At 42.3% G+C, this 23,655-nt stretch overlaps 2 protein-coding genes across 3 annotated transcripts in view; both read left to right on the forward strand.

Annotated features, from left to right (window-relative positions):
• DIP2C (disco interacting protein 2 homolog C) overlaps positions 1–23,655 on the forward strand; it is a 384,021-nt gene that overhangs the window by 259,750 nt on the left and 100,616 nt on the right. For both annotated transcript variants that reach the window (XM_036342747.1, XM_036342757.1), the window contains 5 exons: positions 6,319–6,410; positions 17,696–17,806; positions 22,510–22,633; positions 22,954–23,063; positions 23,230–23,332. In XM_036342747.1, coding sequence (XP_036198640.1) covers positions 6,319–6,410; positions 17,696–17,806; positions 22,510–22,633; positions 22,954–23,063; positions 23,230–23,332 — 540 coding nt within the window. The remainder of the gene's footprint in view (positions 1–6,318; positions 6,411–17,695; positions 17,807–22,509; positions 22,634–22,953; positions 23,064–23,229; positions 23,333–23,655) is intronic.
• LOC118672842 (afadin-like) lies at positions 10,516–14,157 on the forward strand. The gene has a single exon (XM_036342771.1). The coding sequence runs from the start codon at positions 11,342–11,344 to the stop codon at positions 12,818–12,820; it is 1,479 nt and encodes a 492-aa protein (XP_036198664.1). The 5' UTR covers positions 10,516–11,341; the 3' UTR covers positions 12,821–14,157.

The following is a 23,655-nucleotide window of genomic DNA, read 5'->3' on the forward strand; positions in this document are numbered from 1 at the left end:
AAAGTGTTTCCTCTTCTTCTATTTTTTGGAAGAGTGTGAGAAGGATTGTGACTATTTGTCTTAGAATATTTGATAGAATTCACCAGTGAAACTGCCTTGTCCTGGACTTTGTTATTTTGGAGATTTTTGATTACTGATTCATTCTCCTTACTAGTAATTGGTATGTTTAGATTTTGTATTTCTTCATGATTTAGTCTTGGAAGGTTGTATGTATCTAGGAATTTTTCCATTTCTTATAGGTTTTATAATTAGTTGGCTCACAATTGTTCATAGTAGTCTCTTATGATCTTTTGTGTTTCTGTGGGATCAATTTTAATGTCTCCTCTTTCATTTCTGATTTTATTTATTTGAATCCTCCCCTTTTTTCTTGATGGTGTTTATAGTTTTGATAAACCAAATTTGGTTTTGTTGATATATTCAATTGTCTTTTTAGTCTGTGTTTCATTTATTTCTACTCTAATCTTTGTCATTTCCTCCCTTCTACTAACTTTGGACTTCATTTGATCTTTTTCTTGTTCCTTGAGGTATAAAAGGTAGGTTGTTTATTTGAAAAAAAAATTTTAATAAACAATAGAGATTTGTTCAAGGGTCTTAGAGATTGCAAATAGGAAACACAGCTAGGAAAAAGAACAAAAATGTTCCAAAGAAGAAAGTTAAAAGTTCTTTTATTAGAAAGCACATTTTTTTGAATTATCAGTCCTGCATTCTTAGCCCCTGGATGGTTATCAGCTAGATGTCAGGCAGTCAGGATGATGGATGCCAAGTGGTCCAGAAGATGAGCGCCAGGCATTGACGCAGGACCGAGAGTTCAAAGTCTCCAGGCCAGCGGTTCTCCACCTGTGGGTCGAGACCCCTTTGGCGGTCGAACGACCCTTTCACAGGGGTCACCTAAGACCATCCTGCATATCAGATATTTATATTACGATTCATAACAATAACAACATTACAGTTATGAAGTAGCAACGAAAATAATTTTATGATTGGGTCACAACATGAGGAACTGTATTTAAAGGTCCAGAAGGTTGAGAACCACTGCTCCAGGCGCGTTAGAACAAGAATGCATACTTTCCTCCTGCCTCAGCCTTCATAATGTCAGTAATTTTAGCAGCTTGTTTAAAAGTGACTCCATTGTATGTATTCCCTATCTTCACTCCTTTCTTTCCGGATTAGAGTAGTATTGATATTTTCTAGCTGAGTGACTTGTACTAAGTCATTTAACTTCCCTGAGACTTCGTTTCCTTATCTGTACAATCTGGGCTGTCAGACACACCTTAGAAGGCTGCTAAGGATGACATGAATAAATAGAGGTTCTGTGTAACCTATCTTCATTCTTTCTTCGGTATCCAGATGGAGAACAGTATTTGTTTTTTCCCTTTAAACAGTTATTAGTAAACTGATGTTACATCTTAAAATTCATACTGTATTAGAATTAGAGAAATGTAACAATTCTATAACATAAACTCAGAATAAGGGTTTACTGAGTCAAAGCAGGTTTATGATACTTGATAGGTGTATCAAAATGTCTTCTAAAAAATTTTGCCAGTAACATCAAGAATATGTGGGTGTTACTATTTTCCTACAATTTTGCCAGCATATGAGATTTGACTTTTCTCTTGATTTTAAATAGTTTTAATAGGTTCAGATTGTTTCTTCATTATTATTTTAATATATCTATCTATCTATCTATCTATCTATCTATCTATCTATCTATCTATCTATCTATCTATCTACCTACCTATCCATCCATCCATTTGGCTAATATGCTAATTGTCCTTCCCTGTGTCTGGGTAATGACCTCACGTAGCAACGTCCAGCTTCCTCTCCCTAGTGATGACTAGCCTCCTTGCAATTTCTTCTGCCCAGGAACACTTTAGCCAGGTGGAAGCACTTAACACGTAACCAAGCATCAGTGAAGCGTTTTCCCTGCCTCATCTCATTTGATCCTCACAGAAGTCCTGGAGTAGGTAGATAGGAGACTCGGTGGAATCCTATTTTCTTTTCATTAGCCAGAAAACGGAGATAACTCGGGAACAGTTCTGGAAGCTCCAGAAAGTTTTCTTGTTTCTTGAAGGAACGGGGCATTTATTGAAGGTAGGCATTTATTGCCATTAATTTCCCTCTTAACACTGCCTTTGCTGCATCCCATAAGTTTTAGGATGTTTTATTTCCATTTTCATCAGTCTCAAGGTATTTTTTTAAAAATTTCTTTGTTGACCCATTGGTTGATAAGTAGCATGTTGTTTAACCTCCACATATTTGTGAATTTTCCAGTTTTCTTGTGATTGATTTGTAGTTTTATACCATTGTGATCAGAAAAGATACTTGATATGATATCAGTCTTAGATTTGTTAAGACTTGTTTTGTGGCCTAAGATGTGGTCTACCCTGGAGAATGTGCCATGTGCACTTGAGAAAAATATAAGTGCTGTTTGTTTGTTTGTTTTTTATGAAATGTTCTATATATGTATCTTAAGTTCATCTTGTCCAATGTGTCTTTAAGGTTGATATTTCCTTAACATGTCTGGATTATCTATTCATTGATGTAAATGGAGTATTATTAAAGTTTCCTAATACTATTATATTGCTGTGTATTTCTCCCTTTAGGTCTATTAACATTTGCTTTATATATTTAGGTGTTCCTATGTTGGGTGCATAAATATTTGCAAATGTATTCTCTTGTTGGGTTGACCCCTTTATCGTTATGTAATATACTCCTCGTCTCTTATTGCAGTCTTTGTTTTATAATCAATTCTGTCTGATATAGGTATTGCTACTCCAACTTTCTTTTGGTTTCTATTTGCATGAATTTTTTTTTTCTATCCCTTTACTTTCAGTAGTGTATGTCCTTACATTTATCTGAAGTAACTCTCTTATAGGAAGCATATAGATGGGTCGTGTTTGTTTTTATCCATTCAGCCACTCTGTCTTCTCATTGGAGGATTTAGTTCATTTCATTTTAGGGAATTACTAATAGGTACATACTTATTGCCATTTTGTTCATTGTTTTCTAGTTGTTCTGTTCTTTTCTTCTCTTGCTCTCTTCCTTTGTGATTTGATAACTTCCTTTATTGGTATGCTTAGGTTCCTTTCTCATTACCTTTTATTTATCTCCTGTGGGTTTTTGCTTGCTGGTTACCATAGGCTTACATGTAACACCTTATATTTATGATCATCTATTTTAAAGTTAGGTTGCTTCAGGGTGATAATAACAAGTTTGAATGCATTCTGAAGCTCTACATTTTTATTCCCACATTTTATAATTTTGATGCCACACTTTACATCTTTTCATCTTATATATTCCTTAACTAATTGTTGTAGTAACAGTTATTTTTACTACTTTTGTCTTTTAACCTTCGCACTAGCTTTGTAAGTGATTAATGTACAACCTTTACCATATATTTACCTTTACCAGTGAGATTTATAGTTTCTTAGGTTTTGATGTTACTAATTAGTATCCCTTTTTTTTTTGTTTAGCTTAAAGCAGTCCCCTTAACTTCTTTTTGTAAGGGTGGTTTAGTGCTGATAAATTCTTTTAGCTTTTGCTTCTCTGGTAAACTCTATGAGTCCTTCAATTCTAAATGATAAGTTTCCTGGGTAGAGCATTCTTGATTGGAAGTTTGTTTTCTTCTTTATAAACCAATTAAGAACTGTTACCTTCTTTAACTGAAATCAGCAACTTTTTCTTTCTTTTTTAAAAATATGTTTTTATTGACATTTAGAGAAAGAGGAAAGGAGAGGCATAAAGAGATAGAAACATCAATGAGAGAGAAACTTCATCAGTCAGCTGCCTCCTACACACTCCTTACTGGGATTGAGCCAGCAACCTGGGCATATGCCCTGACAGGAAATTGAACCAGTGACCTCTTGGTTCCTGCATCGATGCTCAACCACTGAGCCACACGGCCAGGCAGCAACTTTTTCTTTTTCTCTTTGAAAAACATCAAGTATATTTCTTAAATTTTGCCAAAAGTGTGTTGCCCTTTTCAAACTCTCTATTATAATCTAGCTTTAAATGAATTTATGGTGATATCAACTTCAATGTTCCAAGCTGAGGATGAAGTTGGTGCTAATTGATTGTAATAGATATTTTCATTTACAACACAACATTTTTCCATTATAGAAAAACTGATTATAATTGTTTATTCAACTATAATCGCTATTGTGCACATTAAAGAGATCTGAGGCATAAGATAATAGTGTTTCCTTAAGAAAAAAATTATTCCCTTCATGATTTATCTTTTTTTTTTTTGGTTAATCCTAGCCCAAGGATATTTTTTCCATTGATTTTTTAGAGAAAATGGAAGGGAGGGGGAAGAGGGAGGAAAAGAGAGAGAGAGAGAGAGAGAGAGAGAGAGAGAGAGGTGTGAGAGAGACATATCGATCAATTGCCTTCCGCACATGCCCTGACCAAGGCCTGGGATTGACCTGGAACCCAGGTATATGCCCTTGACTGTGACCCTTCAGTGGAAGGGCCAATACTTTACCACTGAGCCACACTGGCCAGGGCCCCCAAGTGATTTGTAATGGTTAGTAATTATATATTTGCAGGGAGGGGGTGGGGAGGGGCGGAATATAATCCCAAAGAAAATACCAAATAATTGTGAAGTAGCCAGTCTTGATGAGAAGGATCTAGGGAGGATGGAGGACAGGGCATGAATAAAACATCATACCAAGTAATTACTTCAAGTCCTCAAGAAGCATGCTAAAATGTATAGCCTCCTCAGACATTAATAAAACAAAGAAACATTTGTTGAGCACATATTGTAAACCAGGAATGTTCTAGGAATTAGAAGTATCAAAGATAATTAAACCATTCTCTTTGTCTCACTACGGTGAGACAATCTGCTAAATCCTGTGGCAGGTAAACAGTTTAATAACAACCTTAATTGAGTTGTTGCAAAATCCAATATGAAATAAAATAAATTCAGATTTTTTAATTCAAAATATATATTGTAAACAAAAACTTTTTAATTTAGCTTTTACATATAAAATAGGAATAAGATTAAAACAGCGATTTCATTTATAGAAAACAGTTGAAATTGCTCTTAACTTTATTATACTGTTATTGAATTAATAGAACTTCTAACACTTTACTTCTGAAAGCTCTTAGACGCTGAAGTTGTAAAAGATTTAAAAAAAATTTTTTTTGAATTGATGAGGGAGAGAGAAACATCAGTGTGAAAGAGAAACATTGATCAGCTGCCTCCCACTCAGGCCCCAACCAGGGATCAAACCTGCAAGCTGGGTATGTGAACCCACCACCTTTGGTGTATGGGACATTGCTAAAACCAACTGAGCCTCACCAGCCAGGGCTTTGAAAGACTTTTATGTGTCCAAGAGCTCATGTTAGATTTTTTTTAAAAAATATATTTTATTGATTTTTTACAGAGAGGAAGGGAGAGAGATAGAGAGTTAGAAACATCGATGAGAGAGAAACATCGATCAGCTGCCTCCTGCACATCTCCCACTGGGGATGTGCCAGCAACCCGGGTACATGCCCTTGACTGGAATCGAACCTGGGACCCTTGAGTCCACAGGCCGACGCTCTATCCACTGAGCCAAACCGGTTTCGGCTCATGTTAGATTTTTAAAGTCATATTTATTACATCTCAGACCATTGACTATTGCCTGGATGATGCTGCAGGGAAGTCTGGCACTGGGCTGAAGGGATTTAATATCTGCAAGTTCATCAAAGCTGGTCATTCTTTTAGAAGTGTTTTATTAATCCTGCTTTGTGTTCATTGTTTTCGGAGCTCAAATCTTTAAAATAATACAAAATATTTACCAGTATCTGTATCTAAGGTCAATGATTACTCTCCTAAAACCCGGAAGCTAGAAATATTTGAAATTGAGAAACGCAGGACTTGAGGAGGGAGAGTGGTCAGGCCCTGTCTTACATACCCTTTACATTCATTACAGTCACACAAGACAGGAGTCATTAACAGAGGAAATGTGTGTCATTTTTGCACAATGTAAATTAGCAGTAACACACCATTGCTGTGGTCTTTGCCCTGCTTTGCTCCCCAGAAATTTTCACCACAACTTCTGTGATAATTAAAATTCTCAATGGCTTTGCTGTTGGCACTTTGCACTCTAAGAGTATTTGTATTTGCACGTATCCCAGTGTTCAGGCGTCTCAGCTTTGCTGGGTCAGAGTTACTAGCTTTTATTTCCCATTTTGATTCCAGGGACTCTATATAACTTACTGGAAGACTTAACATGAAAAAGTAATATTTTCTATATAATTTAATGTGCACATTATACACAGCTGAAAAGTCATTTGTCCAATTATTTGTGGCTTTATAATTTGTGTTGATAGGCAAACTCTGGACAAGAAGTATGAAGGTTGCTTACAACATTCTGCATAAATTAGGTACAAAGCAAGAACCGATGGTGCGACCTGGAGATAGGGTAAGTGCAATTTAATTTATTACGTCTCCTAAACACATTGTCTTATGTTGAAAAGATGCCCACTGTTGTAAAGTTGGAGAGTCCAGTGTCACCTAAAACTGACACTACTAAATAAGACTTTCTTTAAAAAAACAACATATTTTAATGATTTCAGAGAGGAAAGGATGGGGAAAGAGAGATAGAAACATCAGTAATGAGAGAGAATCAGTGATTGACTGCCACCTGCATGCCCCACACTGGGGATGGAGCCCACAAACCATGCATGTTCCCTGACTGGGCATTGAACCGTGACCTCCCAGATCATAGGTCAACTCTCAACCACTGAGCCATGCTGGCCGGACAATAAGACTTTCTTAACATTTACTCTGAACAAGTATCAATTATTTGACAAATAATTTATTCTTGAGCAACTCAATGGGCTTAACTAGAGTACTTCTTACATTCTATCCATGAGTTCAGATGGACTTGAGAAGTTAAGTCTCAAAATCAGATGCAGGCACAGAACTAGAAAGTGGCATAGTCAGCACTCATATCCATTTCCGTCTGACCCCAAAGCTTGTGTCATATATTGTCTCCTATTTTGAAAAACACTTGTACCATGTACTTGAGCATGCAGGACAATTATATTTGAAACTTTTTTTTACATGAGTCAGTGAGATGACAATCTTGGCAGCAAACTGCTAGTACCATTCCTTCCCCACTGTTAAATTTATTGACATTGGCTGCCTTTTATTGAAAAGCAAATTTTTATTCTTACTGAGCAATCTGATAAGTTACAGAGGACAGATATTGGTATTTCCATTTCAGTGTCACACTCACAGTAGGTAATAATCTTGTCCAAGCTTTACACCGTGATTTTGATGTGGGGCTGGATATAGAACCCAGCTTTCTTGCTTTTTTTTCATATGCTGCTATGTACTTTAGATGCCATAAGATTGGATTATCTTACCGGCACCCAAAGGACTCCAAATAAATTTTATAAAAATATCATTCTAAATTACCATAACCCAACAAAAAATAAGCTATGATTTACTTCAGAGATATTATAAAGACACTAAAGGCCCAGTGCACGTGCACTGGTGGGGTTCCTTGGCCTGGCCGGTGATCGGGACCAGTTGGAGTCATCTCGCCCAGCCCCGATCAGGGCCGGCCGGCCGGGGGAAAGGTTGGCAGGCCATGGGAGGTTGGCTGTAGGAGTGCACTGACCACCAAGGGGCAGCTCCTACATTGAGCATCTGCCCCCTGGTGGTCAGTGAGTGTGATAGTGACCGGTTGACTGGTTGTTTGGTGGAGCAGTCATAATGATCACTTAGGCTTTTTTATAGGTAGATAGCCCATTCTAGGGAATTTTTTACAAGCGTGCTGCCACCTGCACTCTGATTCTTTGGGGTAGACTATGGAGATTCTTTCCAGATTTTTATTGAACAGGTTTGGCCTTTAGCTTGTCACTTGGAGGCCTCATACTTACTGATTATAAAACTTATTACAAACGTGCAGTAATCAAAATAGTGTGGTACTGACATAAAGACAGACATAGAACAATGAAACAGAGAGCCCAGAAATAAATCCTCACACATATGGTCAAATGATTTTCAAGAAGGATGCTAGACATTAAATGGGGAAAGGATAGTTTATTCAATAAGTGGTGCAGGGGAACCTGGATATCTACAAGCAAAAAAAGTTATTTAATCATTATAATACATATAAAAAATTAATTCAAAATATATCGAAGATGTAAACATAAGAGCCAGAACTTTTAGAATAAAACATAGGGGGAAATCATCATGACATTGAATTTGGCAGTGATTTATTGGATGTGACATCAAAAGGCCAGATTAAAAAAACAAGATAAATTGGTCTTCATCAAAATAATAAAAAAACTTTTGTGCACCAAAGGGCACTATTAAAAAGGCAACATAAAAAATGAGAGAAAATGTTTGCAAATTATATGTTTCATAAGTGATTAGTACCCAGAATAGACAGTATAAAGAACTCCTACAGTTCAGCAATAATAGCAACTAAAAAAAAAAAATCAGAAAGAATATATGCACCCCTATGTTCATAGTAGCATTATTTACAATAGCTAAGATCTGGAAACAGCCCAAGTGCCCTTCAGTAGATGAGTAGATTAAAAAGCTGTGGTACATTTACACAATGGAATACTATGCAGCTGTAAAAAAGAAGGATCTCTTACCCGGTGAGATAGTATGGAGGGACCTGGGAAGTATTATGCTAAGTGAAATACACCAGTCAGAGAAAAGCAAATATCCCATGATCTCACTTACATGTGGAATCTAATGAACAAAACAAACAAACAAACAAAATAGATCTAGAGAAATGGAAGCATGCAACAGACTGATGCATCAGAGGTAGGGGGAGAGTAACCAAAGATCTTATATGCATAGGTGCATAACTCATGGACACAGACAATAGTGTGGTGAAGGCCTGGGGAAGGGACAGGAGTGGGGAGGAAAGGGTCCGTAGGGGGAAAAGGGAACATCTGTAATACTTGCAACAAAACAGATACATTTTTTAATAAATGGGCAAAGGACTTGAATAGACATTTCTCTAGAGAAGATTTACAAATGGCCAATAAGCACATTAAAAGATGCTCAGCATCACCAATCGTCAGGGAAATGTACATTAAAACCACAGTGAAGTACCACCTATACCCATTTGAATGTCTACTATCAAAAATAGAAAATAAGTGTTGGCAAGAATGTGAAGAAATTGGAAACCTTGTGCATTGCAGTAGGAATATACAGTTGTGTAGCTGCTGTGGAAAACAGTATAGTGGTTTCTTAAAAAATTAAACATAGAATTGCCATATCATCCAATAATTCTTCATTTTCAAAAGAATTGAAAGCAGGAGCTTGAATAGATATTTTTACACCAATGTTCATAGCAGCATTATTGATAAAATCCAAAAGGTGAATGTAACTGAAGTGTCCATAGATACGTGAATGGGTAACAAAATGTGGAATATATGTACAATGGAATATTATTCAGCCTTAAAAAGGAAGGAAATTTGGGCAGTGCTACAACATGGATGAACCCTGAGGAATTCTGTTAAGTGGAATAAACTGGTCGTAAAAGGGTAGATATCATATGATTCCACCTATATGAAGTACTTAGAGTAGTTAAATTTATAGAGACAGAAGAATGATGGTTACCAGGAGCTGGGAGAGGAGCATGGGGAATTGTTATTTAATGGGGATAGAGAAGAGCAAAAAGTTCGGGAGATGGCTGATGGTGATGGTTACACAACAATGTGAATGTATTTAAATCTGCAGAATTGTACATTTGAAAGTAGTAGAGATGAACTATGTTATATATAGGGTGCCCCAAAAAACCATACACACGCTTTGAATAATTATAAAGGCAGTGTTTATTAAAATACATTTAATTTTCAAAATTGAGCTATCAGCTGTTACAGTGTGTATATTTTAGTCTCCCTATCTATACTATTGGTTATACTAATACCCTTAGTATTTTTTAAAAAAAAATTTTTATAGTATTGCCTGCAGATTCTTAAAGTTCTCTTATAATTACAAAATAAACCACATCTGTTCAGCTAAGATGTTTATGGGAATATGATGGGAGGAGAGTACAGTTTGATAGAATAAAATATGTAAAGGATTTTTTTTAATATATTTTATTGATTTTTTTACAGAGAGGAAGGGAGAGGGATAGAGAGTTAGAAACATTGATGAGCGAGAAACATCGATCAGCTGCCTCCTGCACGCCCCCTACTGGGGATGTGCCCGCAGCCAAGGTACATGCCCTTGACTGGAATCGAACCTGGGATCCTTGAGTCTGCAGGCCGGCACTCTATCCACTGAGCCAAACCGGTTAGAGCTAAAGGAATTTGTTTTGTTAGTGGCTGGTTTGTGTAGTATGAGGGGGACTACTTTTCTAAGTTATTCTTTGAAAATTATTTATGTGGCGGTGACGTGGCCAGGATGTTGGATGGGGAGATGGCTGCCCTGTCAGGTTGGGGTGGGGTGGGGGGGAAACCAGAGAAGAGTTTGAGATCTTGGACCCGAGCCTGCGGGCTGGAGGTCCTGCAGTGTGGGGAGGCCGGGGCGGGGGCCGGCGGCCGGGGAGGACTGGTGGGCGCCCATCCTGACCCTGGCACGCAGGACCACAGCAGCCGCGCAGAAGAAAGGAAGACAGCAGTGCCTTGCACAAAAGCCATGAACAACAATATCAGCGTTGTGGGCAGTAAAAATACAAATACTTGACCAAGCAGATCCACAGATTTGCAAGTGCAATGAGCAGCCATGCCAAACTCGGGGGGTGATGACAGAATGGACCCCATGTTCACAAGCCTGTGAAAGAGGGAGGCAGAGCAGACAAGTGACATGTACCCAACCACTGAGCACAGGAGCCCTGAGGAGGGCCCCCGAGGGGCTGCGTTGGGCTCGCGCCAGCCTCTGCCCAGTGCTGCAAGGGCCAGGACTACGTGACCCTGTGGGGGGCAGGAGTACGGTCAAGTGTGGCAAAGGTGTGGGTCCCTGGAGGGCGAGGTGTGCCACTAACCCCAGAAACAACAGCCTCCTCTCCACCACACCCTCAACGAGGCTGAGGGCGGTGGGATTACTCAAAATGCTACCTGGGGTGAAATGCTACCTGCTCTAAGCCCACCATAGGAACTTTAGACTTTTTTTTGTTTCAAAAAATCGTTCCCAACACCACGGACACACTGGGGTCAAAGCCCCTCTTAGGAGCTTGGCTGGCCCCGCCCCCTCCACAGGGTCACCGTGGAAACGTGGCTAAGGAGATGCCTGCCTTCCACACTCCACATTCCACATGGCAGCTGTGGGAGAGTAAGATGGATTCCAGCTCTAACCCGCTGGAGAGGAAAGGGTGAAGGGATGAGGAAGCAGCATCCGGTGCTGAACTGGCATGGGAGCCTAACCAAGTAGGTGATGAAGATCTGGCACCCTAGAGAACAGGACAACCTCAATGTAATGGAACTGAACCAGGGGACACGAATCCTGAAACTGCCTGAAGTGCTGAGATCCCAGAGGCTGAAGTCGGGCTCCAATGGCCAGAGAAAAACCATTCAGTTTTCCCTGGACTCCAATGAAGAGGAAACCACAGCCCCCAGGAGCCAGGATAGCAGTGCTGCCAGCTCCAGGACTTCACTGCTGCTGAGGGTCAAGGCGCCAAGCAGGAACTCCGTGACACCGAGGTCCAAAGAGGCCACCAGGACCGCGCTGCTGAGGTCAGCCACGTCCACCGGGGCCGCGGTGCCGGTGCTAGCCAAGCCCGACCCAGTCAGTATCCAGGTGAGCTGGGACCCACGGGGGTTCTGGGCAATGGACACTAGTACTAAGCTCAGACCCCAGGAACCAGGAATACTTCCTACAAGGGAGGACTCCAGTAGTCCCCCTCCATCATATTTTCGTTTAATAAGTGATTTTTTGAAGCCAGAGAAACCAACCAAGGCAGCAATGGGGCTTATAAAAAAGACAGTAGAAGTGTTGAAGTTAGACCACCAAATAAGAGAAACTAAAATCCAGCAAAAAATGGTAACAGAGGAAGCTGCATTCCTACTCAATGAAAAGTTACCTGTCCAGGCTGGCACGACAGTCATGCTAGCAAACCTGACCAACAAAGCTAAGGAGTACAGAAAAGAAATTGAAAATCAGTGGCACACCTATGCACAAGTAAGTGGCGAGACCTTACCAACGAAACAAGAATTAGCCTCCAAATATGCAAAACAAACTTCAGACTTTAAAACAACACCGCTCTTGGGGAAGGAAATCCTGGAATACAGTTTGAAGCAGCAGTTGGAGGCAGTGAGGGACATGTCACAGGTAAGGGAGAAACAGCAGAAAGAACTGCAGACATTACAGAAGAAGCTAAAGAAAGCCCGAGCTAAGACAGCTGCAAAGGCCCAGGCCCGGTACCTCCAGGAAAAAGCATTACTGGAGAAGCAACTGAATGAACCAGCCATGGGCATGATGGGAAAGAGGGAAGAAAAGGAACTAAAAAGGAAGGTCCGGGCCTTAGAAGTGGCAGCAGAGAAGCGTGCTTCTGAGTTGCAACGCCTCCGAGCAGAGGAGGAGGAATCACACCAGGAGGTAGAACAGCAGCCCCAGCAGCCCCCGGTGGACAAGACGCCCCAGAGCTGGTTAAAGCTTCAGAAGGGGCATCTGCAGAAACATTGGTCTGTAAAGCGCATACCTGAGAGGCCAGTACTGCAGCCCGTTGCTCCAGGACCACCACAGGCTGCCCCAGGACCACCACAGGCTGCCCCAGGACCACCACAGGCTGCCCCAGGACCACCGCAGGCTGCCCCAGGACCACCACATGTTGCTCCAAGGAGCAGAAGAAGAAGTTCCGTAGCCATCGATTCCAATCAGTCCACATTACTTTCTAAATTGTCACAGATTCAGTAAGGACTGGGGCAAGGATTCCTAGGTGCTGCCTAAACCTGGTGAAGAAGGTTTTTAGACCTCATTGCCACTGTAAAATGCCCATCGCGATGTGTTAGTGTGAAGGATTAGGTGCTTTGTTACAGCGGAACTGCTAGATATTTGTGCTACCAGCCTCCCTTCATTCGGATTTTCTTTCATTAGCTCCTGGTAGTAAGCAGGGTGTTCCTCAAGTCTTCAGATAACCTAACACCATTTGCCAAACGCTCCTACATGAAACGAAGTTGAGGAAACCACCTTGAGGACTTGAGAGGAAAACAGTTGTGTGATTTATGTCATCTAGCTGAAGCAGATTTCTGTATAAAAGCACGTTTAAGGATAGCATCTCAGATTGACTTTGTATAGTGCTTTCTGCTCTTTAACCAGCCAACATCGGTGTACCCTCATTCCTTTTGGCCAATTCAACACAAAGGCAAAATGTTTTTAAAATTTTTTTAGAAGAAATTTGTGCCAAGTAGGCACAAATGACCAGGTAGCCCCTCCTATAGTTTGCTCATGAGTGAGAAGGTATTCTTATAACATCAAGATCAATAAATGCTAGGCAGAACAACCTTTTATCTGAGGCAGCCCTTAACTTTTAACTTTCAGTAAATTGAAAAGGGAAGATAGAGGGGACATATATTACCTCAACTCTTTTGAAAAAAAGGTATTTATGAAGAAATACCTTTACAATTAATAAGGTGGCTGAATGCCTCTGCTTGTTTTGTCTGTTCGGTTTTAAAGTATCAAAAGAAAAAATTTAAATATTTGGATGACTTTTTAGAGTCTTGTGCTATCTCTTTCTGTAGCAACACCCTAAATTCTAAGATGACAGCATTACTTAATGTTAACTATAGTAAGTACTTTAGCTTCAGGTCCCCTATTACATTTTCATACTGTATGCACTTAATAGTGCATGAAATACCTTTTGTAATTAACATGTGCCATATATTTATGCTATTTAATAGAACTGGGAACAGTAATTTAAATTAGTATAGACTTTAGGGTAATTTTTTTACATTTATGACATATTGATGGTTAGACCAGTGGTTTATTTGAATGCTGAGTTCTAGTACAGAAATATAATCCTCTATGTCAACATTGCTTTTCTATGGGGAAATACAATCAACTGTATGTTTTCTGGAAATTGTCAGTAATGAAAAACTTCAAAATAACTTTATTGAACTTTATTTTATGTGTAAAATGAATTCCTTTAAGTTGCATTACAAAAAGGACTCTACCTCAATGTGCCTTTAACTTCTAGCTTGAACAATTTTTCTGTTAAATACTCCTTATTAAATAAACATTTCGTTATTAAAAAGTAAAAGCCTACTTGGATTTCATATTGTATTTATGTGGCTAGTATCTGGCATGTGTGTATAAATATTTATTAAATAAGCATACAGGAGTAAAGTATTCAATAATTACCTTCTGTTGCAATAAATAGGATTCTTGGGAAATCATCTTTGGATGAACATTCAGTCCTTAGCATAAAAATTATAGATACTTTTCATGTGGGTAATCCTATTAATGCAGTTTGGGGAGGACCTTCTGGGCTTTGAGAAGGGCATTGAAGTACCTAAGCTGCCTAGGTTTCAGGATGTTGTAGGAGGAGCTGTGGGAGATACAAGACTTATCACATGAGAAGCCTGCCATCAAGGAGCTTGCAGTCTTTAATAAACAACAACAACAACAACAAAAAACAGACATATTGTTCATTAGGTTTTCTATAAATTGGAAAGGGATACAGGTCCCCAAAAGAGACTGTGATTGATACACCTGTGAACTGTTTGGGAAGGAGAGAGAGATCTCTTTCATGTGGGATCTGAGAAGTTTTGTAGCTCCAAGGAAGAGCATGTGAAAGAACTGGGGGTGGGGGAACAGAATGTGTTGTGCTGGAAAAGACAAGCCAGGCAGGTACACAGTAGGGTTGAGTGTGGGATCAAGATGGAATCGGCTTAACAAAATTTAAACCTTAGCAAACACTAGGATGGGCTTCTGCCTCTTGCTTTGTTGATATCTATTCTGAGTCTGTGGATAATTAGGTGCAATGAAATCTCAAAGGAATACATAGAGAATCAAATGAATGGAAACCGTGTGGGTTTATGATATCTTTGGAATCACTGTGAAGAGTCCACAAAACAGGACTTGTGACTGATCAGATATTAAAGGAAAACTTAATGAGAATGATAAAAGTATAAACTTCCCTTCCTTAAAAAAAATTTTTGACAAAAATATATATCATTTTTTATTCTAAAAGAGCCTTTGGGTATTTGACCCTTTTCTATTCATTATTTTAATATGATTGAGAGCTTATAATGTGCAGTTTTATATTCTGCTTTTATTCACTTGACATTAATACAATATTTCATCCTATCTTAACACAACTGTGCAAGGCTATATAAATGGCCTTATCAGCATAAGTTTTAGTGATAGAGCAGGGGATTTTAAATCCTAGATCAAGGTGACCTTCCTTTGAGCAGAGCTTGGATGGCAGCTAAACTCAAACCTCAGAAACATAATTGCTGCACAGTCCAGCTCAGAAGGATGACACTTTCTTTCTCTCTGTTCTCTGCTCGTGATGATGATTCGCACCTGCAGAACAGGTAGATTTTAGGGAGAACAGGTCAGTGTGTAACAGGTCCCTTATGAATGGGTGAGACCATCCGTTTCAGGTGGAGCTTCAGTGTGTTCTGCTTTTGTGTTTGATCAGCTTCCTTAAACATTTTGGCCTGCGTCAGGGAAGGAAGTCATGCGGCAGTGGTAGCCTGGAAGATTCACAGACATTTAATAGAATATTCTTGCTTCGCCAGATCCAGATCTGAAGACAGATCACCTCTCAGCCTACCAGCCGAGGGCAGAACACCGGAAGCTAATGCGCACCTCAGATAGATTTCAAAAATAATTGGTTGTGCTTTGTGTGCATAGACATGCATTCCTCCTTGAAAGTCCTATTGCTGGTAGCCGGCTGCGACAAAAAGATTACGATTTTATTAATTATTTCACAGGACTTCTCGAAATTCATTAGTAGTGCAGAAGGCTTTTATTGGCCTTTCCGTTTTTTGTCTCTCATTTAGATGATTTTAGTAAACTTCAGGAATTTCATAGAGAAAGAAAATGTTCCCAAACTTAATTTTGTTCCCACCAGCCATCCTGTGTTACTAAATTGCCAACATGGCCAAATTTAAGATACAGCTTTATCGGTTTGCGGCTGCATCCGAGTCCTTTTATGTGGCCCTGTCTCTTTAGATATTGAAATAGAGTGTTTTATACAACTGTTTATGACAAAACTACTAACTTCTAGTTAGGACATTTCTTAAAGAAAACATTGTGTAAGTTTTGGAGTGTGCTAGTGCGAAAATGACACGCAGGTGCTAAGTCATGGGACGTATGTGCTTTGAAAACACTGAGCTTGTAAGGAGGAATATCGCCGAGGCCGCGGCAGCATGTGAGAGGGACTCAGTTAGAACAAAGCCAAGTCCCGGAGAGCATAGTGGAGGATCCAGGAACAGGACTTGGGCTGTTACAACTTGCGACCCTAAAGCAGGCTTTCAATGCAAGAGACTAGGATGGGCTACTCCAGAAGGAGCATTGGGGTGGCTGGAGGGCAAGTTAAGGCTAAGTTCAATAGCTACACTGCAGACACTAGGTCCTAGGATGAGCTCCAGATGAATTTAAATCAGATGAAATATGTTTAAAATGAGAGGTGGTAAAGGAGAAATTTGACAGATTTACATAAAACATTAAATGCACCAATAAAAAATAAAACAATTATCTCAAGAAGTCTTTGTACCAAATATAAGAGTTAATAGTATCCGATATGTTTAAAATTCATCCAAATTTTAGGCGCATTGTCAAAACACAAACAGATAAGTAGGCAAGGGAAATGCAAAGCAGTTCGTCTGAGGACAGAGACTTACAAGCTATCACATGGAAAACTGCGCATCACTCAGATACTCTAAGGCAGTGATGGCGAACCTTTTGAGCTCGGCGTGTCAGCATTTTGAAAAACCCTAACTTAACTCTGATGCCGTGTCACATATAGAAATTTTTTGATATTTGCAACCATAGTAAAACAAAGACTTATATTTTTGATATTTATTTTATATATTTAAATGCCATTTAACAAAGAAAAATCAACCAAAAAAATGAGTTCACGTGTCACCTCTGACATGCGTGTCATAGGTTCACCATCACTGCTCTAAGGACTAGAAGAAAACGTATTGCAGTCATACTATCCATTATTTGGTTATTTGGATGGTAATTTAAATTAACCTGGCTTTTAGAACATTTACCACAAGCTAGGATATAGGTTCTAGTGTTCTCGTTTTTCAGATGAGACAACTAAGGCTTAGAGGAGCTAAAATTGTGCCTGAGATCCCAGAGCTAAACCCGATCCCGGTCTGAATAGAGTCCCTTGAGGGTCCAGCTGCCAGCCCAGCACGCTGGTGAGGAAGTGCCCGCGTCCAGCCGTGATTGTGAAGACGCCGAGGATTTTTTATAAAGCCTCGGAGTGGAAACCGAACAGTGTGTGCACCATGGTTTCTTCTACATAAAAATATGCCAGCGTGGAAGATAAGATTTAAAAATGATAGTTGTATTCTGGTACAGTATTATAGATGACTTGGTAATATGTTTGTGTTTCATATGAATTAAAGGAAAAGTATATAATACTTAGTAAAATGTGTCTGCCTAAAATGCATTTTTAAGTAGGGCACCTAATTTTTGTTTCAGCATTTGTTCTTATCTTACTGGGAACGTGAACCCCAATATCTGTGGCGGCTTACATCCTTTCATGATACTTTCAAAGCCATGTTAACAGGAAGTCCTTCCTTCCCCCCTCCCGCCCCGTCTGTCCAGGTGGCGCTGGTGTTCCCCAACAACGACCCTGCTGCATCCATGGTGGCCTTCTACGGCTGCCTGCTGGCTGAGGTCGTTCCTGTGCCCATAGAAGTCCCACTCACGAGAAAGGTAAGGCACGCGCTGTTTCATTAAAGCCTGCTAATGGGAACGGCAGGCTCGGCTACACTGGAACGTCCTCTCATGAGGTCAGAATGTGCAGACAGCTCATTTAAAATGGCTTTTCGTCTCAGCAGGGTGTGGATCAAGAGGTTTTCCTTGTTTCTGAGGCTGCCAGGATTTCAGCAGTTAGCTCAGTGAAGGGGACAGTAACCTCACGCTCGGCTCAGCTGCTGGGTTAGCAGGAACAGTGTCTCCGAGGCAGAGCTTCTGTGCATTGTAATTCAATTGAGCCAAGTAATCTGTCAGTAAAGCAAGTGTCTGAGTGTCTTGTTCCTCAGCTTCATGACACTGGAAATTGGGTAAATGACATTTTTTTTATTTCGAGGGGGGGCAGTTGTTGCTTTCATTCAGATGTTCGGACATTATCAAGTCCCAGGTGCAGCTACAGTTTATGAGATCCTATTCCATAATTAGAATAAGTAGCTAATCTCATTCTTACAATGTTAGCGTGGTCCAGTATAAGAAGGAACGTTGTGCTGTCCTGCACGTCAGTGTATGTTTTTTCGTCCAGGTCAATGACTTGCTCTCCATACTCTAGAGCTATGGTAACGGGAGGGAGGAAGATAAAGGAAGGAAACCCTACAGGGTTGACACTGATGGCCACCAAAGACAGGTGGTTTGATGTTGTCCAAAGAGTCGCATCTGGAAGCCATGGAGTGGTCCCCTCTGGCACGCAGGCTCCTTGACTTCAGAACATGACATTTGTTGTCTTAGAGAACTTCTCTTCATTTTAAATAAAAGAACCATTAGCTCAGGAACAGTTGAGAAGAGGGTAGGATGTACACATGAGCATAGGTGATGACATGTGCTGCTCCCACTGGACTCGTTTTAAAATAATGGGCCGAATGTGAACCAATTTTTCTGAATCCTGAATGTTGCTTATTGAACCTGACTGAACAGTCTAGTCCCATGTACCTTTATTTATTCTCTGTTCTAAATCTTGGGGTCAGAGTTCATGCGATGTATGGCATGGAGAGGAGTGTCCACATATCTGTGCCAGGACAGGCCTCGAGTGGTCACAGCAGACCTGGAAAAGCCTGCCACCAGTACCCTCTCGAGGTGGCTGAGCTGGTCTGGTAAGGCCAGCCATCAGCACAAATCTGTCAGCCGGTGATTTAGGCTGAGCCAGAATTTCTTCTTCGTGGACACAGGCTCTGCCACAGGCATGTGAGTCTGACAGAAAAATAGCAAGGCCTTCAGGATGGGGGTCAAAGGTGAATATTCTAAGTAGGATAGAACCAGGGACAGGATGGGCTCTGTGGACTGCAGGAGTCAGCCAACCAGGGCCAGCCCCTCAGCATTCACTTCCTCCCCTTGGAATTCTAACTCACCAGCCATTTGTTTGCCATAGTAAAGGTTTTCAAATACCCCATTAAAATGAAATATCTCTGAAAGGGGTAACATCAGTGACCATCACATTTTTACAACCTCCCTATCATCAGTCTCAGAATCTCTTCCTCAGGAAATCAGAAGTGATAAGGAGACCATGAGAACCAGGCCTTGTCAGGAGGGACATGGGCTGCCCTGGGTGACCATCAGCCAGCCAAAGTATAAGTGCATGAACTGATGTCACCCACATGGGGGTCTGTGTGTGTGTGTGTGTGTGTGTGTGTGTGTGTATGTTTGGGGTGAGACTGGATTTGCCAAACATTGATAGTTATTGGAGCTGGATGGATAGGTTCATGGGCTTTCTTTTTCCTTTTCTCTATATTTGTATGTGTGCTTGGAAGTTTCCATTATAAATAAAAAGTTAGAAGCTAATTGGCAAAACATACATATATATTAATGACAAGTTCATCTTAGTTTTGATAAGTAAAATGTCTTGTGTCCAATGTCTTTGCTCCACCTGGTTCCATGGCCGCGGGTCATCTTTAAGCACGTGGGTCTGAGCATTTTGTGTTGACTCGGCCTCTGCATCCCTCTCTCCATCATGCCGTTCATTATTGTTTTTTTCACCTCCTGAGAGCTAACCAGCCATTAGTTGGTGATTTGGGTGGGCAAGAATGGAATTGGATAAACTAACTGTAACTAGTTGTTGTGGGGCCACAAATAAAAATGAGTTCAAGAGAGAGGCTTACTATGAACTTACCTCTTCTTTATTAGAGAGAGAATCCTTTTTATGGGTGTGATTGATGGTTGCTGGTGAAGAGACTGACATGGGACTGGGGTTGATGATGGTCAAGTGACGTGTCCACGTGGCCTGTCTGACGCTTGAGGAGTTACTTGTCAGAGAGGCAGTGGTGAGGCGAGACTTCTAGGAAGTGACATAATTAGTCAACTCTCTACATACTGGAGAAAAATTGAAAGCAAGAGGAAGGTTTGAATTCAAGTGAGGTCCATTTTTCCCCTTGGCAGCTAAAGAATCATTACTGAGGTTTTGTGATGGGAGAGCTGACCATCCTTGACAGCAGAGCTCTCTAAAGGAAGGGCCCTAGCCAAGTGGCCCCCCGCAGACCAGAGTACCTTCAATCCCAGAGGAAGGGCGCAGAGAACATGTCACGGCAGGAGAGCACACTGGGAGGGGTAGCGTCACATTCTTCCTGAGTCTGCTGATGGCACCTCAGGCCAGGAGGCAGGTTTACGAAGCTCGGTGTGAGAGCACCATGTGGCAGCTGCACAGGGCACGTCCAACCTTCTTGTCCTTGTCCTGAGAGTCCAAGAGGAGACACAGCTTTGACATTGTGTGTTGAGTGTCTCTACATGCGAGGCTCTGCTCTAGGCTCTGAGTTCAAGCGAGTGTTTGCTCAGGGGTCTTGGTGCATGAAAGAGATGCCCAGGCTGCCCTGAGAGCCGGTGATGGGGTCTCATCTCAGCACACTGGGGTGCGGCTGGCAGAGCTGTTCTGTGAAGTTGACATTTGATCGGAGCGCTCAGTAGGAATTGTCCAGATGATGAGGACAAGAAGGTCCTTCCGGACAAAGAGAGAGCAGACGTGAAGTCTGAATTTTGTGCTGAACTGTGGCATCCTGATCCCAGTTACTCCTTCCCACGTGGTCTCTCGCCACTTCTTCTGTATTTTAGGTGTCTTTTCATGTTTGTGATTCCATTATTTTAGAAATCAAATCATGAGCAGATGTTGGAAAGACAGGGTTCAGGGGACATCATGCCTCTGCTGGGAGTGCCCGGATCAGCATGTGTGCCCTCGGCATGGGCACCAGCCCTTGGCAGGTCAGGGCAGGTAGCCGCTGGCACGCTCGCTCCCAGTCCCTCTTGCAGCCTACCAAACTTAGACTCACAAAGGAACACCTTCCTGCTACTGATCCTGTTCTTGGAATCTCCCCTCCCTGCTGCGTGATCACGGTGTTTGGCGATGGGATATCCAAGTTCCATTGAAGTGACTGGTTATAATTGTGCTTGAAATAGCATTGCTTGAAGGAAACGTCCTGTGAGCAGCCCCGAAAGGGACCGTCACTGTCGCCGGGTGCCAAACCGGTCCCCTCTCAGGGCTGCACAGGTGTCGAGGGTTGTCTGCGCAGTCCCATGGAGAGAGATGTGCTTTTCCCTGGGGGTTTACATCTACAATAAGAAAAGTGGCAACTGTTCACTCGAAAGACTACAGTTTTAAGATGTCAACTCTGTTGATTTTACTCAGGGGAAAACACCACATGGTCTCACATTTTTCTTAGCGAGGCACAGGCAGACAGTGACAGGTAGCCAGGTGTCTGGCCCACTGACAGGCTTGCTGGTTGTCCGGGGTTCAGGCAGAGTCCAGTGGGAATGAACACAGCTCCAGGATCAGGACCTGCCGCCTCTTACTTACCCGGAAGAGCTGATGGATGCGGCTCCTGCTTTGTTCTTTGGTCCCACTCATCCCCACGTTGCCATCTTGTTTCAGTGTAAGACGTTCAGTCTGGGCTCTAGCCATGCAGCTGCCGCACAGTGCGAGTCACAGCTGGTGTGGCAGGTGGGAGGAAAGAACTCCAAGTGACCTGACTGCTCACAGGAAAGCTGACAACAAGCAGCAAAGCCCCCGGGGCTGGCGGTTCCCGTGGCTGCACCACCGCCAGCAGCTGCTCAGACGCCGTGTTCCCAAGTCGGTGCTGGTCATTCGGAGGCTCCCAGTGCTGTGTGACCAGAGTCAATGTCAGACATGAGTAATGCATGTTCTTATTTCCCGAGACAGTGGTGCTCATGGCGGGGAAAGGTGACCAGGTCTCCATTTCTTTGGTAGATGTGATCAAATATGGCAGAGCCCTTTGCTCTGAGTGTTTCAAATCCGGCAGTCGGTAATTATTCAGTATGAAGGCATTTTCTTGGACTCTGTCTGTTCCCCCCAATACTTATGGCCTACAGACATAGTCCACAGAACTGAGGGTCTTTATGAGACCCACTTGGTGCCAGCCCCGCGTTGAGTACTTACTTGTGCTCTCCTGGTTGATCGCTGGCAGCAGTCCTGTGAGATGGCTCTGCCTTTCGCCCCACGGTGCAGATGAGGAAAGTGAGGCCGTGCGGGCTCGCCACCCCATTCAAAGCCACGCAGCTAGCAAGCAGCAGCCTGTGCTCGAACCCCAGCTCTGCAGAGCCTAGTCTGTGCCGAAACCGTGGGTGGTCCAGGGAGGTTCGTTCCATCCCGGAATCCAGGGTGAGGCCTTGTTTTGCCAGGAGTGCCACTGTCATCTCGTCTCCGTGCCTCTTCTGTCGCCCTCTCCCAGGACGCGGGAAGCCAGCAGATCGGCTTCCTGCTTGGCAGCTGTGGGGTTACTGTTGCCTTGACCAGCGACGCCTGCCACAAAGGACTGCCGAAGAGCCCGACAGGGGAGATACCGCAGTTCAAAGGTAAGGCAGTGCTGAGTGCTGTGCTGGGAGGCGGGCTCTTTCCTTGGAAAGATGGAACTGCATGGAATCAGTTCCAGAGTATACGATTTCCACACGCACATGTCCCAGGCAACACATTACATGTTCTCCGCCTCCCCTGCAGCGTGATTTCACCGGCAGTGGCTTTTGCACTGTGAAAGATGTTGTCCTTGACTTGACAGAAACACCAGGGGTTCCCCCTAGCATGTGGTGGTGTGAAGCATAGCCATGAATGGGGAGGTGATTCCCCACTCTTTTCTGGGAAACACTCACCTACAAAGAATTTGTCCTTTATTTCCAAGGTTGGCCAAAGCTATTATGGTTTGTCACGGAGTCAAAGCATCTCTCTAAACCTCCTCGAGACTGGTTCCCACACATCAAAGATGCAAATAATGACACCGCATATATCGAGGTAAGTCACTGGGTGTTGGTTTCGGGACTGAGTCCCCGCGGTTCCCATAGTTACACAGCTCCAGGATCAGGATCTGCCGCCTCTTACGGAACCAGAAGAGCTGATGGAGGTGGCTCCCGCTTTGTTCTTTGGTCCCACTCATCCCCACGTTGTCATCTCGTTTCAGTATAAGACGTGCAAGGATGGAAGCGTGCTCGGGGTGACCGTGACAAGGATTGCACTGCTGACCCATTGCCAGGCTCTGACACAGGCGTGTGGCTACACAGAAGGTATGGTGGGGTGTGTGTGTGTGCGGGGGGGGGAGCCTCTGGGACCCTCCCTGCAGGACCCTGACTCCTGACCTTGGCCTGTGAGATGCATAATGACCAGTCAAGGGACTGTGTTGTTCCCACTAGTAACCGTAAGAGGTGCGTTAAGTTTGCACCCAACTCAAGTGCAGGTTAACGTGGGTTAGGTATGTCTCAGCTCTGGCTGCCCTAACAAATCCCACATCCTGGGGCTTGAACAGCAGACGTTTGTTTGCCACGGTGCTGGCTGGAAGTCTGAGATGAGGGCGCCGTCAAGGTTGGTTCCTGATGGTGAGTACCTCTTC

This window comes from Myotis myotis, unplaced genomic scaffold, assembly GCF_014108235.1.
Source record: "Myotis myotis isolate mMyoMyo1 unplaced genomic scaffold, mMyoMyo1.p scaffold_m19_p_1, whole genome shotgun sequence".
NCBI classification, from domain to species: domain Eukaryota; kingdom Metazoa; phylum Chordata; class Mammalia; order Chiroptera; family Vespertilionidae; genus Myotis; species Myotis myotis.